The sequence below is a fragment of the Myotis nattereri genome, assembly GCF_964212035.1.
Source record: "Myotis nattereri genome assembly, chromosome: 1".
Taxonomy (NCBI): domain Eukaryota; kingdom Metazoa; phylum Chordata; class Mammalia; order Chiroptera; family Vespertilionidae; genus Myotis; species Myotis nattereri.
Window position 1 is genome coordinate 187,754,537 of NC_138075.1, and position 18,623 is coordinate 187,773,159.

Sequence of the window (18,623 nt, forward strand, 5' to 3'; positions counted from 1 at the left end):
GGAGGTTGGCCAGCTGGGGAGGGTCCACAGGAGGGCTCCAGGGCATGTCCGGCCTATTTCACTCAGTCTGAATGGGCCAGATCCCAGCAGCAAGCTAACCTACCAGTTGGAGCATCTGCCTCCTGGTGGTCAGTACACATCATAGCGATGGATGACTGGTCAACTATCTGCCCTCTGGGGGTCAGTGCATGAGCAGCCTTACCATATCGTTAGCATATTACACTTTGATTGGCTGAACAGATGACCGGATGAGTGGACACTTAGCACATTAGGCTTTTATTATATAGGACTAGAGGCCCAGTGCACAGATTTGTGCACCAGTGGGGTCCCTCAGCCTGTCTATGCCCTCTTGCAATCCGGAACCCCTCGGGGGATATCAGATAGCCGTTTTGGGCCTGATCCCCACAGGTCCAATTGAGACAGGAGGGAGCCTGATCCTGTACATTGAGCGTCTGTCCGCTGGTGATCAATGCACATCACAGAGACCAGTTGACTGGTCATTTGGTCACTTAGGCTTTTATATATATAACTCATATTTACTAATTTTAATCCATGTTTCAGGCTATAATAGTCTCATGTTTAACTTATCAATACACATTTTTAATCAGTTTCTCTTCTTTTAAGCTCTTGCTTTTGTATGTTTAGCTGCCAGAATTATTTGCTAAAGAAAAAATTTGATCTTCTGATTTTGCTTCTTTAAAATTTGGGTAAATAACATTTGCCTATAAATTAAAATTGAAACCATTCTACACTACCTATTGTCTCATATTTCAATCTAACTTTCTTCAATAACCTACTTCCCACAACTTTCTCTGTGATCCATACACACTGGAATGTTTCTCATTCCTCTACTCATTGGCCACACTCTGCCTAGATCCTACCAAGGCTTTCATCTCACCTCATATGTCATCTGTTTTACTACAGTTGTTTCCAATTATTCCATAAAGGATTATGTTTTTTCTCTGGAATTCTGAACACCCTGTACTAGTCATAAGACTCTTATCCAAGCAAATTACTTGCTATTTCACATAGGGAAAATGATGTAGAATATGTTTTGACGTAAACCACTTGCCACCTTCAAACTCAGAGTGGAATGGATGTTGGTGTGTGTGTGTGTGTGTGTGTGTGTGTGTGTGTGTGTGTGTGTGAAAGAGAGAGAGAGAGAGAGAGAGAGAGAGAGAGGGAGAGATTAACTTTAGGCGGTTCCTATTTGTTATTTTCCTTATTCCAAATCTGGAATTTGAAATAATTTTTCCCAGATATCTTTTTTATTTCTGTTTTATTCCCCCAATAAACATTAACCTTGCTTATAATGCAAAAACGTTTCCTTTTAAAGTTAATTTTTAACTTATTATTTTTTTATTGCCTTTTGGTCTCTGCACTAGGCAGACACACCCTAAAACCTCTGCAGAGCAGTGTGTGACGGAGCTGCTGTCATGTTATCCAAGAAGTGGGCTTTGGCGGTTCTGCTGCTGCAGCTCTGTAGTGCTGGCTGTGGGTTCTGTGGAAAGGTTCTGGTATGGCCGGTTGACATGAGCCATTGGCTTAATATAAAGACCATTCTAGAGGAACTCACAAAGAACGGACATGAGGTAACCGTGTTGACTTTTCCACATACTAAGCTCATTGACTACAGGAAACCTTCCTCACTGAACTTCGAGGTATTACATTCAGAATATCCGAAAGAATTAGCAGAGAAAGCACAAGACAAATTTCTGGATGTAATTTTGAATGACTTGCCAAACTTAACACCCTGGCGATCAACAATAAGATTGAATGATGTTTTGATTGAAGTAACTGAAAATTTAAAAACCCTGTGTGAGAATGCAGTCTACAATCGGACACTCATGAAGAAGCTCCAGGAAACCAACTACGATGTAATGCTCATAGACCCTGTCTTGCCCTGTGGAGAGCTGGTGGCTGAATTGCTTGCAGTCCCTTTTGTGCTCACATTAAGAGTGTCTATGGGAGGCATGAAGGAGAAACACTGTGGGAAACTTCCCACTCCACCTTCCTATGTTCCTGTTCAGATGGTGGGACTTACTGACCGAATGACCTTTCTGGAAAGAGTAAAAAATACAGTGCTCTCCGTTTTCTTTGACTTATGGATCCGGGATTATGACATTCATTTTTGGGACCAGTTTTACAGTGAAGCATTAGGTAAGACATTTTGTTTTTTATTTTGAACTTGTTATCAGAAGAAATTTAGAAATCTAAGTGAATGAAATCTAAGTGAATGAAAGGAATACATTTTAAAATATCTGTCTTACATTTAAAACTTTACCAGTAACAGTAATCAAATTGTTATCAAAAACTAAGCGGAAATGGGAACAAAAAATCTCTTGCCATGGTTACTCTGTCTTTATAGTCATCAAACCGCTTCTCATAAGACAACTTGATACTTGTTAGGAATGTTTGTCATATTTGGATATTACATAAATATAGTACATTGAGTTTCCATATTAGAGGAAGTTATAGCTATTCTTGGTGAAGACAGTATAATGTTTATCCTAAGAGCAAGATAACCTACATATCTGATATCAGTAATGAGTTAAAATATGGTTATCAACAAATATATTCTATTTAATCCATCTGTATCCACTTCAAAGATTTTTAATAATTAGTGATGATTACACTCAATCTTATACCATTTTTACTAGAACAGGGTGTCAACCTTTTTTTTTTTTACTTTATTGTTGAGTGTATTACAAATGTTGTCTCCTTTATTCCTTCTATGCTCCCAACTGCCCAGTTCCTTCTGTGCCTAGGGCCTTCACCATCCCAATATCTGTGTTCATGGACAATGCATATCCTATATAAAAGGCTAATATGAAATTGTCCCCTTGGGAGTTCAAAGGACCTGGAATTCGCCGCACGCTATGACATGGGCTGACCACCAGGGGGTGGCGTGGAACAAAGGCAGACCCCATCCAGCAACCAGAAGATCCCAATCGACCCTGAGTACTCGCCAGGGATAAGAACCCTACCCGTGCACAAATATACACAAGTTCTTTGGTTAAACTCTTCCCACAGCCCCACTCCCCCCTTCCCTGTAAGATTCATCAGTCTGGTTCATGTTTCCAAACATCTTGTTATATTTTATTCATCAATGTATTGCGTACATTAGTTTCCACATATAAGTGATACCATGTGATATTTGTCTTTCTTTGACTGGCTTATTTTGCTTAGCGTAATCACCTCCAGGTTCCTCCATGCTGTCTCAGATGATAATAGGTCCTCCATTTCTACAGCTGCATGATATTCCACTGTGTAAATGTACCACAGCATTTTTATCCATTCCTCTACTGATGGGCACTTGGGCTGTTTCCATATCTTACCTATTGTAAATAACAATGCTATGAACATAGTGGTGCATACATTCTTTCTGATTGGTGTTTTGGTATTCTTAGGATATATTCTTAGAAGTGGGATCACTAGATCAAATAGCAGTTATACTTTTAATTTTTTGAGGAAATTCTACACTTGTTTGTTGATTTATTGATGGTAGGCATTGTGGCAGGTATGAGATGATAGTTCATTGTCATTGTTATTTGTATTTCTCTGATGATTAATGATGTTGAGCATTTTTTTATGTATCTTGGCCATTTATGTGTCCTCTTTAGAAAAGTATCTATTCATGTCCTCTGCCCAACTTTTTAATTGGTTATTTGTCTTGTTTTTGTTGAGTTGTATGAGTACTTTATACATTTTGGAAATTAACCCCTCATCTTGTATATCACTGACAAATATGTGCTCCCATACAATGGGCTCCCTTTACATTTTTATACTGGTTCCTTTTGCTGTGCAAAAGCTTTTAATTTGATGTAGTTTCATTTGTTTATTTTTTTTTCTGTTTTTCGTGCCCTAGGTTATGTATCCATAAATGGATTGTTACATGAGATGTCTGATAATTTGCTGCCTATGTTGTCTTCTAGGATTTTTACAGTTTCATGAATTACATAAAAATCTTGTATTCATTTTGAGTTTACTCTTGTGTATGATATAAGTTGGTGGTCTAGTTTTTACTGTTCTGCATGTACCTGTCTAATTTTCCCAACACCATTTATTGAAGAGACTGTCTTGACTCCACTGTATGCTCTTGCCTCCTTTGACAAATATTCATTGAGCATAATGGCTTAGGTCAATTTTTGGGTTCTTTTTCTGTTCCATTGATCTATATGTCTGTACTTGTGCCAGAACCAGGCTGTTTTGATGAGCTTTGTAATATAACTTGATATCTGGTATTGAGATCCTTCCAACTTTGTTCTTCTTTCTCAAGATTACTGCAGCTATTTGACATCATTTTTTATTTCATACAAATTTTTGGAATATTCATTCTAGATCTGTGAAATATGTCAGTGATATTTTAATAGGGATTGAATTGAATGTATAGATTGCTTTAGATAGTATGGACATTTTAATTATGTTAATTGTACCAATCCATGAACATGGTATGCTCTTCCACTTGTTTATATCTTCTTCTATCTCTTTTATCAATGTCTTATAGTTTCCTGAGTACAGTTGTTTTACTTTTTTGGTTAAGTTTATTCCTAAGTATCTGAAATTTTTTCTTGCAATGATAAATGGAATTTTTTTTTAGTTTCTCTTTCTGATAGATCATTATTGGTGTATAAAAATACCATTGAGCCTGGCCAGTGTGGCTCACTGGTTGAGCGTTAACCTATAAAGCAGGAGCTCACAGTTCCATACCCAGTCAGAGCACAAGCCCAGGTTGCAGGCTCCATCCACAGTAGGGGGTGTGCCAGAGGCAGTAGATCAAGGATTCTCTCTCATCATTGATGTTTCTTTCTCTCTCAATCCCTCTTCCTACTTCTAGTAAATCAATATATATTGAAGAAGAGTAGTTAAAGAAGACATCCCTGTCTTATACTTGTTCTTAAGGGAAATGGTTTTAGTTTTTGCCAACTGAGTATGGTGTTGACTGTACATTTGTCATATATGGCCTTTATTATGTCAAGGTGTGATGCCTCTAGTCCCACTTTGCTGAGAGTTTTTATCAAAAATGGTGTCAGATTTTCTTCAAACACTTTTCTGCATCTATTGATATAATCATGTGCATTTGTATTTCAATTTGTTCATGTATTGTATCTTGTTTGTTGATTTGTGAATATTGTACAGCCTTGCATCCCTGGAATAAATCCCAGTTGGTCATGGTGTATGATCTTTTTAATATGTTGCTGAGTCTTATTTGCTAATATATGTTGAGTATTTGGACAGGTTCATCATGGCTGGTCATTGAAAAGATTCCTAGGATACTTTATATTTCTTGGGGGAATGCTACACAAAAACCTGAAAAAGTAATTAGAAAATCCTAAAAGACTTTGTGTCTTGAGCAGTTAAAGAGAACCACTAATCAATAGGTTGATATACACCTAATCAACTTATTTTTCATCTTTGCCTTTTCTGCTTAAAATGCTTTTATTTGCAATTTCATACACTTAGCTGAGAGCTGAATCAATCAACTCAGAAAGGTTTCTACTTCAGCTATCTTTGAGAAGCACAAACAAGAACAAACAAAAGATCATATCTCACACTAAATATATGATCTAATCTACTTCACTGAATATCACATTGTTTTACAGAACTAATGTTCAAAGAAACCAACTTAAGAAAACCTTTGAGCCTGGCTAGTGTGGTTGATCTATGAACCTGGAGGTCACGGTTAGATTCCAGGTCATGGCACATACCTGGGTTGCAGGCTAGATCCCCTGTGTGGGGCATGCAGGGGGCAGCAAATCAATGATTCTCTCTTATCACTGATGTTTCTTCTCTCTTGATCACTCTCCCTCTTTGAAATCAATAATAATGTATCTTTTAAATCCTTTTATATACCCATGATTTAAACTCAAATGTAATGATTTGCTATAATTAGTTAACTCTATAATCATTATGCATGCTGGGAGCACACTACTTACTAGGCTCTATAGGTATAGGAAAAAATTACAAGAATCTTGGCTCAAATCTACCATCAGTGGTAACAGAAAACTATATTATATCTGGCCACATTTTGGCATGGTAGGATTATGAGTAAAGACCTCTGAAAAGCCTCAACTTGAGAAAAAGGACAGAAGCATTATATAAGGAGGAGAAAAAAAAGCTTCTTCTATTAAATAAAAATTGTACTAATAATGTTTTCAGGCAAGAAGTCTTTAAAATTCAAAAAACACCCTACTTAACTCACTTAAACTAACAGATTCATTTGATAATAATATCTACTTGGTAGCTAAAATTTAACCCATTAATTTACTTAACCCACATAACACACATATATTTAGAATTATCCATTTTGATTATATAATTCAATTTTTATGTAAATTATATAACTAAAAGAAATTGGGTATTTGTCTATTTAATTTCAGTTTTATGTCCATAATTCCTCTTATGTAACATTTCAAATACAATTTATGAAATTATTTACAGTTTGTTTTATATTAAATTCATTTTCATTCTCTTTCCATTTATCTCTTCTATACCCATTATTGTGAATCATTGCTTTAAATGTAGAATTTTTCTAATTGCTTTAAGTTGTCTTTCTAAAATGAGGCTAAGGTCATATAAACTAAATCACTTAGGCAGAAAAATGATTAATTTAAATAAGATAATGACTAATAAAACTATCACCTTGGGTTTGGAATCAAGGCAGGATTTGAGTCTCAAAAAAAGTAGACATCCAGGGGGCAAAAACACATTAATTCAGAAGCTAAGGGATGGAGTTCTAATCTAATCTCTGGCAATTTTAAACTGAGTGTCCTTGGTCAAAACTTCTTCATTATCAAATTATAGCCTTTGGACTAAATGACTTTACACTAAAAAGTAATGACTATAAAATGAAGCTTTCCTCCCTGGGTTTATGTCACCATCAACTTTAATTAGAATCCTAAAGTGAAAAGGATTCTCACCTGTTTTTTTCCCTTCCTCTCAGTTATAAAACATGTATTTTTTATAAACAGAAATTAAAGACTTGGTTATTTGCAATTACTTATTCTTCTGCATAAAAACCTAAAATTAATACCCTAAATACCCTTCAAAACACATCAGTGAGGCAGCAGTAAAGTAAGACAGCAGTAAAAAGTTGTGAGATAACTGTAGTATGTATTTGTGAACCACACATCCCAAAAGAGGGTCATCATGAGTATGAATTATTCATGGAGTTCTTACTAATAAAGTAGTGCCCCATGAATTGAAGTGATGAGCTATAACACAGAAGGATGAGGTCGACTGATATTGATGGGATTCTATAACAATATGAGTAATCCTGAAATTAAAACGTGCTGGAGAGGTCATGGACATACTCTTGACTAGAAGACTAGAAACCATTGTGGGGTGATTTGCTGCAGATATTGTGGAGCTAATCTATCATCTGACATTCAATTGGAGAGAAAAAATTAGCAATAAGTTTATTAGAAATTTGGAGTTGTGTTTAAATGTTTGGTTTCTTTTATCCTGTAAAAAAGAAACTTACAAATAATCTATTCTCCTTTTTTAACTTTCTTTTTTATTTCTTTCATCACTATTTATTTTTCTCTTTCTTTTTTATTTCATTTGATTATATTAATGCCCCTTTTCATTTGCCATCTAAAAGCCATATCATTCTAGAAGACCTAAACTTAATTTTCCCTTGAGAGCTAATCAAAAAGTTAGTGGTGCAATTTTCCCATTTAACTTATAGTCTATTTCCTTTTACCCAACTTTTTTTTCCCAGGAAGACCCACTACATTATGTGAGACTCTGGGGAAAGCTGAAATTTGGTTAATTAGAACATATTGGGATTTTGAATTTCCTCGTCCATATCTACCTAATTTTGAATTTGTTGGAGGATTGCACTGCAAACCTGCCAAACCATTACCTAAGGTAAGACTACAGCATTGATGGATTTTATGTATCTTATGATGTGACACCCGATTTCCTTTTAAAGTTTACAGTCTTGGTAACAGTGACATGATGTTGAATATCATTGGATGGCCAACTCTATTTCCATGCCAGAGGGCTCTTGTGAGTTATTAATAGGTATTTTAGGTATTATATTGGGAAATCAGGCTAAAAAACTGGCATGATTGAAGCACATCTTAAAATATCTTTTTTTTTTTTTTTTTTTTTTTTACAATATGGATAATTGATAGGAGCAACTGAAAACTAAAGCCATGAAAATCAGTAAGGAGACTGCTGTAGTATTCTTCATAAGCATGAAAAAGTTATGAAAATGGGCATACATTATGAAGGTTGAGAGACAAACATGCTTTCATGAGACACAGGGACAAGTTCCACACTACTTACTGGTGAGAGGGGAAGTAAGAGTTAAAGGAAGAAAAGGAAATAAAGATGACTCTTTGGTTTTCATTTTGAATGTTTATTTGATAGTGATGGCTTCTACTGAAATAAAAAACATAGGATAAAATTTATTTGACACTAATACAATGAGTTCTACATTGTGACTATTTACTTAAAGGAACAAGCGGAATTTTCAGGTAGAATTTTCTATAAGCCATTTGGGTAACATGACACAGCAAAACACAGCAAAGGAAATAGTGGAGGTCACCAGCATAGAGTTCAGGAAAATGAGAAACCCAAACTTGGCTTCATTGTTTACCAACCTGCTGACAGGTATCTTTTGGAATAAAAAGGTAATTGTATACCACATTCTTAAGCCTTCGAATAAAAAAAATGTAGTGTGTCAGGGATGTTAAAAGAAAACAGTGTTGAGAAACAAATGAGTAATAGATAAGTGTTACATAGATACTGTGTTGAACTATCAATAGTGAGTGAAGAGGAAACCCTCATTTACTTGTACTGTGAGAAGATTTTAAAAATCCCTTTAGGAAGTTTTCAGGGTACATGATGTTCCTAGGAGATTCTTGGTTTATTTTACAGAGGGCTCTAAGAAATGGAAGGCTCCAGCATGAATTGGTATCCAGAAACTGTGACTTGCAGTGTCTGACATGGAGCTAGAGCAGAGGCTGGAAGACAGGCACCAGTTTCAAAAAAATCCTCATTCTGAGTGTAGTCCCACAGATAACGTTGAGAGGATAGTAAAACTGAGAATATTAATGCAGAAAAATCATCAAAGCAGAAAGTGGATCGATAGTCTTTGCCAACTGTACCTACCTGCATCAGATTGCTGTACTTGCAAAGGAAAGACTACCAAATCATTCTGAATTTCTAGCATCATATCTTTTAAAAAAACAAGTCAGAGTTGGAAGATGGAAACTAACTTATTGGGAAGAAAAGAAAAATTTGGTTTCTGTGATTAAGAGGCAGCTTTAATTGTCGTATTCCCCTGCGCCCCCTTTTTGTAAGTATAAGAAACTTCAGAATAACAACTTATTACTGGAGTTGCAGAAGAAAACATATTTCACTTATTTTTATTTAATCAAAACACTTATTTAATGAGTGTATTATGTACATTTTTTTCTCTGATTGTCCTTAAATTTCTTTAAATCACCTTCAAAATAAACTGTTAAAACATCAAAAAAAGCAAAAGCGATGATGACAGGTCCTCCAATCAAGAACACACACACACACACACACACACACACACACATTTTATTCAAACTCCATGTGTTTGGGAAGGTGAATCAAAATAATAACAAACTCATTTCTGTGGTGTCAAATATGTCCTTCTAATATTAATGAAGCTGACATAGTCAACTTTGACATCATCTCTTTTCTGGTCATTTAATAGCCTTTAATTGGGGAATATGTGACTCCAGAGTTGCCACAAAACATTTAATAAGGAATACATGAAGCATGTCTAGAAGATCTCATTCTCATAGAATATGATCTAACTGGGCCCAAACCCAGAGTTTCCCAGGGCCAACTTGTACAACTCTAAAAGGTGAGGCAGTTTAATTTATAGAAGTAGCTATGTATCAACTCTGTGCTAAGGCTGAAATTAAGAACATGGAGCTAATGTCCACTAAGTTGGGAGTTTTATACATCAAAAAGACAGGCAATCACTATCTCATAAAAGTAATTTATAATTATAGAGCTGTTTAAATATGTGATATGTCTTTTTCCAAAACATTACTATTACTATTCTAGAGGCCCAATACCCCCGGCTGTCAGCACTGGCTTCCCTCTGGCTGCCAGCAGTCACCAGGGACCCAGGCTGGCTTCCCTCCAGGCATGCATCAGCACCCAGGACCCTGGCTGGCTTTGCTCCAGCTGCTGTCAGGCACCCGGGACCCTGGTTTCGCTATAGCCTGGGCTTAGTCTGGAAGGATGTCTGGTCTAATTAGCATATTACCCTTTTATTATTATAGACAAGTAGCCCGGTGCACAAAATTCTTGCACATTAAACGGGATTAATTGCCCTAACCTGTTTGGCTCAGTGGATAGAGGATCAGCCTGCGAACTCAAGGGTCCCAGGTTCGATTCCCGTCAAGGGCATGTACCTTGGTTGCGGGCACATCCCCAGTGGGGAGTGTGCAGGAGGCAGCTGATTGATGTTTCTCTCTCATCGATGATTCTATCTCTCTATCCCTCTCCCTTCCTCTCTGTAAAAAATCAATAAAATATTTTTTTTATAAAAAGGGAATTAATTAGTGGAGATATTTTAATATTGCTTTTTGCCCTTCTCTATAATAGAAGTGTGAGAGAAGAAAAGAAATTAGTAAAATGTATATGAAAATAATATATAAATTTATTAATAAATAAACAGTAACAAAAGGATATAACAACAACAGAGGCATGTTATAAAAATGACAAAAACATGATGTGAAAACAACAGTGATGCAAACAATGACTGATAAAGTGATTAAACTTATTCTAATATCTCCCTGTACACCACATTAAGAGTGAAAACACTTTCAGAGTGCTTGACTAATTTCCCTTGTGATGAAGTACTTAGAACTTTAACTGTAACATCACATACTCTTCAAACTCGAGAGAAAGCAACATATGACTGACCATGTGCAAAAACGGGTTCAGGTAGGAACATGCCTATTCTGTCTGGAGTTTCTCCTGTGATTTATTAATAGTCATCACAAATGCTGGCATCATGTGAAACCGTTGTCGAATCAATTTAAATGGGAGGCCAGTGTCAGATGGGGAGAAATTAATTCTTGGAATCAGTACAGCCTCTCCCTCTGCAGATCCTGTTAATACTTCGGCTTCGATAATGTTAGGTCGTAATCTTTTGATAATAAATCTGGTACCATTACAAAGACCCCATTTACTATTGAGATTTCTCAATAGCATAATGATTACACCCACTTTCAATTTTAATTTATGACACGGCATTCCTGAAGGAGTAATACTATTAAGAAATTCGATGGGAAAATTTTCCTTTTCAGCATCGTCTGTGGAATCAATAGAATCATCACTCAAATATGTGTGAAAATCTCCATCGAGTATATCCAAAATTTCTTCATTTAATTTTTGAACATGCTCATTGTTTGGACAAAGAATTTCACGTTTAGATATATGTTTAATATTATCTATAGCAGTGGTTCTCAACCTTGGCTGCACATTAGAATCACCTGGGAATTAGAAAAACCTGATTCCTGGGCCTCATCCTCCAGAAATTGTTTCTTTGTTATGGTATGGGGCCACAACATTAGTAACAAAGAAACAGAATTAAAACTTTATTGTGGGGAGCCGCTACAGAGTTTTGGACATGTTCAAGCCTTGGACTGAGGAGAGGGCACAGTCCTCTCATTGCCAGGTGCAAGTCCCATCTTGGAGGGCAGGGCCCTCCCAGCACAATTATAGCCAACAGCTGTAGTTTTAAGCTTGAACCTATGGTCCGAACATGTAGCCCCACATGCCTGAGTGATGTAGGCTTGATAGAGTTCAGGTGCATGTAGTTGAGTAGGATTGAAACACAGGAGAATGTTGTAAACATCTTGGTCATGCCCTTACTTTGCCTCGTAGCATCTGCTATAAAATAAAGGCATGGCTGTGGGCGTGGTCGCTGTCTCTAAGAGAATCAGCATCCCACCAAGACCTGGCTTTCATTCCCTTGTCTGTCTTTTCTAAGCCTTTCAGCCGCCCCCACTCAGGTTCACCCCTGGCTGTGTTGGCGCATGGCACACTTTAGAAAGATCTGCCTCCACACTCCGAGGGCGGTTCCTGCCTCAAACCCCACTCTTACAGGAATCAGCTTTGGGAAACAGCCTGGGGGAGGGCGCAGACTTTGCCAAGAAAATCCCCTGCAGGACTGACTTCCTTCTGCTTGGTCGCAGCAGATCTTCTGGACGTGATGAACACCACCCATGGTTTTTATATAAGTAGATACCACAATTCTAACAATATCTGCTTAGGCATAAAGGAAGACTTGAACATGAGAAAATTACTAATGAAGCCATAGGCAGATCAACACAGTAATGATATATTAGATGTAAACTGTAACTTTATTGGGGTGACATTGGTTAATAAATTTATATAAGTTTCAAGTGTACAAATCTATGATACATTATCCGTATATTGCATTATATATTTTCTCCTAAAGAGAGTTGGTTGTTAACGTTAAGCTCCATTTTTCATGAAAAGTTTCAAAGACTTTTTAAAAATCTAACCAGGCCTCTGACAATTCCCTTGAATCTTTATTTTAGAAGTATAAGAGAACTTTATTTTATTCCCTAAGGTACTGTATATCTATAATACAATTAATTTTTCTCTACAGGAAATAGAAGAATTTGTCCAGAGCTCGGGCAAAGATGGTATTGTAGTGTTTTCTCTGGGTTCAATCATTCAAAATCTCACAGAAGAAAAGGGCAATCTTATTGCCTCAGCCCTTGCCCAGATTCCACAGAAGGTTAGTACAACCTTTAATCCTGCTGGGCTGGTATCTTTCCCACTGAAAGTTGAATCTCATTTTACACTTAACATATCAGGTACCAGTATTAAGTAAAAATTTGTAAAACACTACAATAGTGAGTGTAGGCATATTTGTACCTTGCTTGCTGAGTTTTCTGTAGAGATGAAAACATTAAGTGCCATTTTTCATGAAATCTTAAGGCCTGCTCTAACAACTCCCAAATAGTTCTGAAGTGCATTTACTCCAATACCAGGAAAAAGGAGAAAATAAATGGCAAACATAGGTATGAAAGCTGCATAAGAATATCCTCCATGTCTTTATTTGTATTAGGACTTGATTCATCATAGTTAAGCACAGAAGTAGAAGCCTAGATTCATTTAGCATTTTAATTAACATTTTCTAGAATTCAAAGGCCATAGAAATGTTAATATAGTCTAGCACTTTGCATGTCCTAATTCATGATATTCAGTTCATTTTAATGTTATCACCACCATCCTAGATTACTGCTCTTTTTATATTGCTATTTATAAAACATCCAACAGCTGTTTTTATTTGTATATTTGGTTAAATTCCATAAAATTCTATAAAAATTATATATAAATACAAATATGATAATTGAAGAAATGAAACCAAACAATATACTTCACCAAACTTTGGAATATAAGCAAAAGCACTACCATATTTTTACTTTATTTTTTTTTGATTAATTAAATCTTTATTGTTCAGATTATTACAGTTGTTCCTCTTTTTTCTCTCCATAACTCCCGTCCACCCAGTTCCCACCCCACCCTCCGCCCTCACTCCCTACCCACTGTCCTCATCCATAGGTGCACAATTTTTGTCCAGTCTCCTCCCGCATCCCCCTCACCCCTTTCCCCCCCGCAAGAATAGTCAGTCCAATCCCTTTCTATGCCCTTGATTCTATTATAATCACAAGTTCATTCTGTTCATCAGATTATTCACTTGATTTTCAGATTCACTTGTTGATAGATGTGTATTTGTTGTTCCTAATTTGTATCTTACCTTTTTCTTCTTCTTCCTCTTCTTAAAGAATACCTTTCAGCATATCATATAATACTGGTTTGGTTGTGATGAACTCCTTTAGCTTTTCCTTATCTGTGAAGTTCTTTATCTGACCTTCAATTCTGAATGATAGCTTTGCTGGATAAAGTAATCTTGGTTGTAGGTTCCTCGCATTCATCACTTTGAATATTTCTTGCCACTCCCTTCTGGCCTGCAAAATTTCTGTTGAGAAATCAGCTGACAGTCGTATGGGTACTCCCTTGTTGGTAACTGACTTTCTTTCTCTTGCTGCTTTTAAGATTCTCTCTTTGTCTTTTGCTCATGGCATATTAATTATGATGTGTCTTGGTGTGGTCCTCTTTGGATTCCTTTTGTTTGGGGTTCTCTGCACTTCCTAGACTTGTAAGTCTATTTCTTTCACCAGGTAGGGGAAGTTTTCTGTCATTATTTCTTCAAATAGGTTTTCACTATCTTGCTCTCTCTCTTCTTCTGGCACCCCTATAATTCGGATGTTGGTACACTTGAAGCTGTCCCAGAGGCTCCTTACACTATCTTCGTATTTTTGGATTCTTTTTTCATTTTGCTTTTCCAGTTGGGTGTTTTTTGCTTCTTCGTATTTCAAATCATTGACTTGATTCTTGCGACCCTCTGGTCTGCTGTTGGGAGTCTGTATAATATTCTTTATTTCAGTCAGTGTATGCTTAATTTCTAGTTGGTCCTTTATCACAACCTCGAGGGTCTCATTAGATTTCTTGTAGGTCTCATTAAGTTTATTGGAAGTTTCTAGAAAATTCTTGAAAAACCTTAAAAGTGTGATTTTGAACTCTATATCCAGTAGTTTGCTTTCCTCCATTTCTGTCATTTGTGTCCTTTTTCTTTGTCTCCACATTTTTTATGCTTCCCTGTGTTGATAAAGTGATTTTCTGTGCTAAGTGTTTTCTAGGGTCCAGTGGTTCAGCCTCCCCAATTACCTGAGGAGGACACTCTTGCTGCACCCCCTTGTGGTCTTTGTGCAGTCTTGTTGTAGTTAAGCCTTGGTTGTTGTAGGTATCACTGGGAGGAATTGACCTCCAGGCCAATTGGCTGTGAGAATCAGCTGTGTCTGCAGTGGGAGAACTTCTGTGCTGGAGACACCCCTCTGGGGCAAGACTTGCTTCAATGGGGCTTTGGTGCTCACTGAGTCTGCCCCCTGAGTGTGTACTTTATGGTTCCATGGAGCTGCAAACTGAATGGTCCCACTCTGACCTCTGGGTATACTGGCTCCTGGATCTCTAGGGAGGTGCTAATCTAGCCTCTGCCTGAGGATATCCCGCAAAAGCCTCCCTGCAGGGCTTAGGTGGGTCAGGTCCCACGGGATCAACAGGGTGGGGCTAGTAGTTATAGTTGCGCTCAGAGACTCCGCTTCTCAATGTCCCAGTAATCGCTGCAAGCCCCTCCGAGAGAAAGCTGCCCTCGAGTTCCGAATGATGCCAGACAGTCCCGCTTCTCCCGTATGAGTCTGGGTCCCCAGAGACTCGCTCGGAACTGGAGCTCAGAGCCTGAGACTCCCTCCCGATTGAAAATGACAACCACGCCCTCAGCCACCAGCCCTCTCCGCGTGCTCCTCTGTACCTTAGTATTTTACTTGAGCACTGTACCTCCTCTGAGTCTCAGTATGCTTTTCTCTTTCCTTCTAGTTGTGGAATTTCCACTCAGCCAGCCTTCCTGTGGTTCTGGATGATGTCTTTTAGTTGTATTTTTGAAGTGGTTGTTCGAGGCAGCAAACTCCGGTGTTTACCTATGCCGCCATCTTGGTTTCTCTCCATATTTTTACTTTAAAATAAAGAAGTTGTGGGAGAAAAAAGAAGTAGAAAGAAATGGAGGATGAAATGACAACCAGTCATCCAAAAAATAAGTACTTAAAATCTAAAGCAATATTTGTAAAAACATTAATATGAAGATAAAGCTAGGAGTACCAGTGATAAAATTTTATACAGAGGACCTGGGCCATAAAAATTTTAACTCCCAAACTCTGATTCATTAGGCTATCATGGCATTATTTTCTAAGTCTTCACTTATAATCTCACTCCTGTAAGTTCTTAGTGATAATAGACAAAATGATATCTGGAAATTGCCACAAACTCGTTTAAAAAGGTTATTATAAACAGCCCCACTATTTCTTTGTGTTTATAAAGTACACTTCTATACTCCTCAACTATCACCTAAAGTAGAGTAGATGCATGGTGTATACAAACTCTACAACCTTAAAACGTCATTATTCTGTGGTATTACTTGTGAAATATATTCACTGTCTCCCACAGGTTTTATGGAGATATAAAGGAAAGAAACCAGCCACATTAGGAGCCAATACTCAGCTCTATGACTGGCTACCCCAGAATGACCTTCTTGGTAAGACTAAGGGGAAGAAAGGCTATATAGTAGTTGTTGGACAAGTTGATCAATTCTTTAACAGCTAATAAAAGCATAAAAACTAATATCAACAAATAGTTAACAATAGTAAATATTTTTTCATTTTACCTCTAATTCAAAAAAATATAATTAAATATTTGACCATTAATTTTATAGCTTCATACTTGCTATGAATTTAGATAAGAGTTTCAGGCAACACAGAGGGAATTAATGCCTCCTTTTCCTGGGATAACAATTTTCTGTGGTAGCACTGACCCACAGGAAATACTGTAGAAAACACTGCCTTCTTCAATAACTTATCCCATAGGTCTTCCTCTTCTGTCTCCACATTTCTGTTCATGCATTATAATAAAATTTTCACCCACTTCTCATCCTATCCCCACACTAGGTCATCCAAAAACCAAAGCTTTTATCACTCATGGTGGAATAAATGGGATCTATGAAGGTATCTATCATGGGATCCCTATGGTGGGAATTCCCATGTTTGCTGATCAGCATGATAACATTGCTCACATGAAGGCCAAAGGAGCAGCTGTGGAGGTGAACATGCACACAATGACAAGTGCAGACTTGCTCAAGGCCTTGAGAACAGTCATTAATGATCCTTCGTAAGTACTACTTCTTTCTATAGGATTACCATTGATTGTATTAAGCACCATACAAGAACATGTTAGAGATCATGCTTACCTTGCAATGGATCTTTTCCCATAATCTTGAACCATTCACAATCTTGGTCTTGGAAATCTTCTGGAAAGTACAGTTCATACAATGTCACACTTCCAGCTCAGAAAAATTGGGTTTCAATTAACAACTGTTTTATTCTTATTGTTTTTTCTATGCCTGCATTTAACCACATTCCGTTAATAATATATTTATTTTACCATCTCCCTACTATACGTGTTAAAATTCTATACAATGAGCAGTGTTCATGTAACAATTCTGTGGCCCTTAAATTTTTATAACATGTATCATGTGACAAACAAACACAAAATTTCATTCATTTCTTTCTCTTTTGCCTTGTTCCATATTTGCCTTCCAGCTATAAAGAGAATGTGATGAGGTTATCAAGGATTCACCATGATCAACCTGTAAAGCCCTTGGATCGAGCAGTCTTCTGGATCGAGTATGTAATGCGTCACAAAGGAGCCAAACACCTGCGGCCAGCTGTCCACAACCTCACCTGGTTCCAGTACCACTCTTTGGATGTGATTGCGTTCCTGCTGGCCTGTGCAGCATCTGCTATATTCTTGATCACAAAATGTTGTTTATTTTCTTGCCGAAAATTTGCTAAAACAGGAAAGAGGAAAAAGAGAGAATAGATCTTTCCAACTTAGGCAAAGTTCTGAGTGGACAAACCTGTTTCTTCCTGCACATCCTTCTTGTTTTCAATTTTTAAGTTCCTCTTTTTTCAGCCTAAAGAAACAGCCTAGAATTCCACATGATCATTCACTGGTGAGCATGTCCTATTCTTCCTTTATAACCTCAGGCATGTTTACCCTCTTCCTCTTTATCCACTTTCTGGCACAGGGACATTAATAACTCTAAAAATTCTATTCATGATATTACTATTTTAATTGTATAACCTTCAGTGATATGATGATTGCTGGAGATAACAAAATATGAGCCCAATTTCATGAATGTGGGGATCTGAGAATAATACAACCAATCATATAAACAGGGAAGTGTCCTCAAAAGTTAGTTTGCTATGAAAATAAGATTTCTGTTTTAAATAAAAATAAGCCTCTCTACTTACCCAATGTTATTAGGATTAGGCCAAAATTGAAAATAATGATGATAAGACATCCTGCTTTGGAATATTTACGAAGTTTCTATAGAGCTCAGTATTGGTCTACTCAGGTGCCATAACAAAATACTGCAGACTCAGTGGCATAAGCAACAGAAATTATTTTTTCACAATTCTGGAAGCTAGATATACAAGATCAAGATGCCAGCAGGGCCTGGCTGCAGTGGCTCAGTGGTTGAGCATGGTGGACCTATGAACTAGGAGGTCACTGTTCCATTTCCGTCTGGGCACATGCCTGGGTTGCAAGCTCGATGCCCGGTAAGGGGTGTGCAGGAGGCAGTCAATCAATGATTCTCTCATCATTGATGTTTCTATCTCTCTCTCCCTCTCCCTCTCTGAAATCAACAAAGATATATATATATATATATATAAAGGAAATGCCAACAGAATTGGTTTCTGGTGAGGCCTCCTTGCTGACTATAGAGAGCAACCTTTACCCTTTGTCCTCTCATGGCCTTTCCTCTGTATGCTCCTGGTAAGAAAAAGATGCCTTATGTCTCTTCCTCTTCTTACATGGATACAAGTCTTCTGGGATTAGAGTCCACTTTCATAACCTAATTTGTTTGTAAATACCTTGTTAAAGGTCTTATCTCCAACTATAGACACATT

At 37.2% G+C, this 18,623-nt stretch overlaps 1 protein-coding gene across 1 annotated transcript; it reads left to right on the forward strand.

Annotated features, from left to right (window-relative positions):
• Positions 1-1,436: 1,436 nt before the first annotated feature.
• Positions 1,437-17,529, forward strand: LOC308513541 (UDP-glucuronosyltransferase 2A3-like; the record flags this gene model as incomplete). Its single annotated transcript, XM_081083658.1, has 6 exons — positions 1,437-2,160; positions 7,724-7,872; positions 12,644-12,775; positions 16,102-16,189; positions 16,599-16,818; positions 17,250-17,529. 6 exons carry the CDS (start codon positions 1,437-1,439, stop codon positions 17,527-17,529), a joined length of 1,593 nt encoding a protein of 530 aa, XP_080939784.1.
• Positions 17,530-18,623: the final 1,094 nt, after the last annotated feature.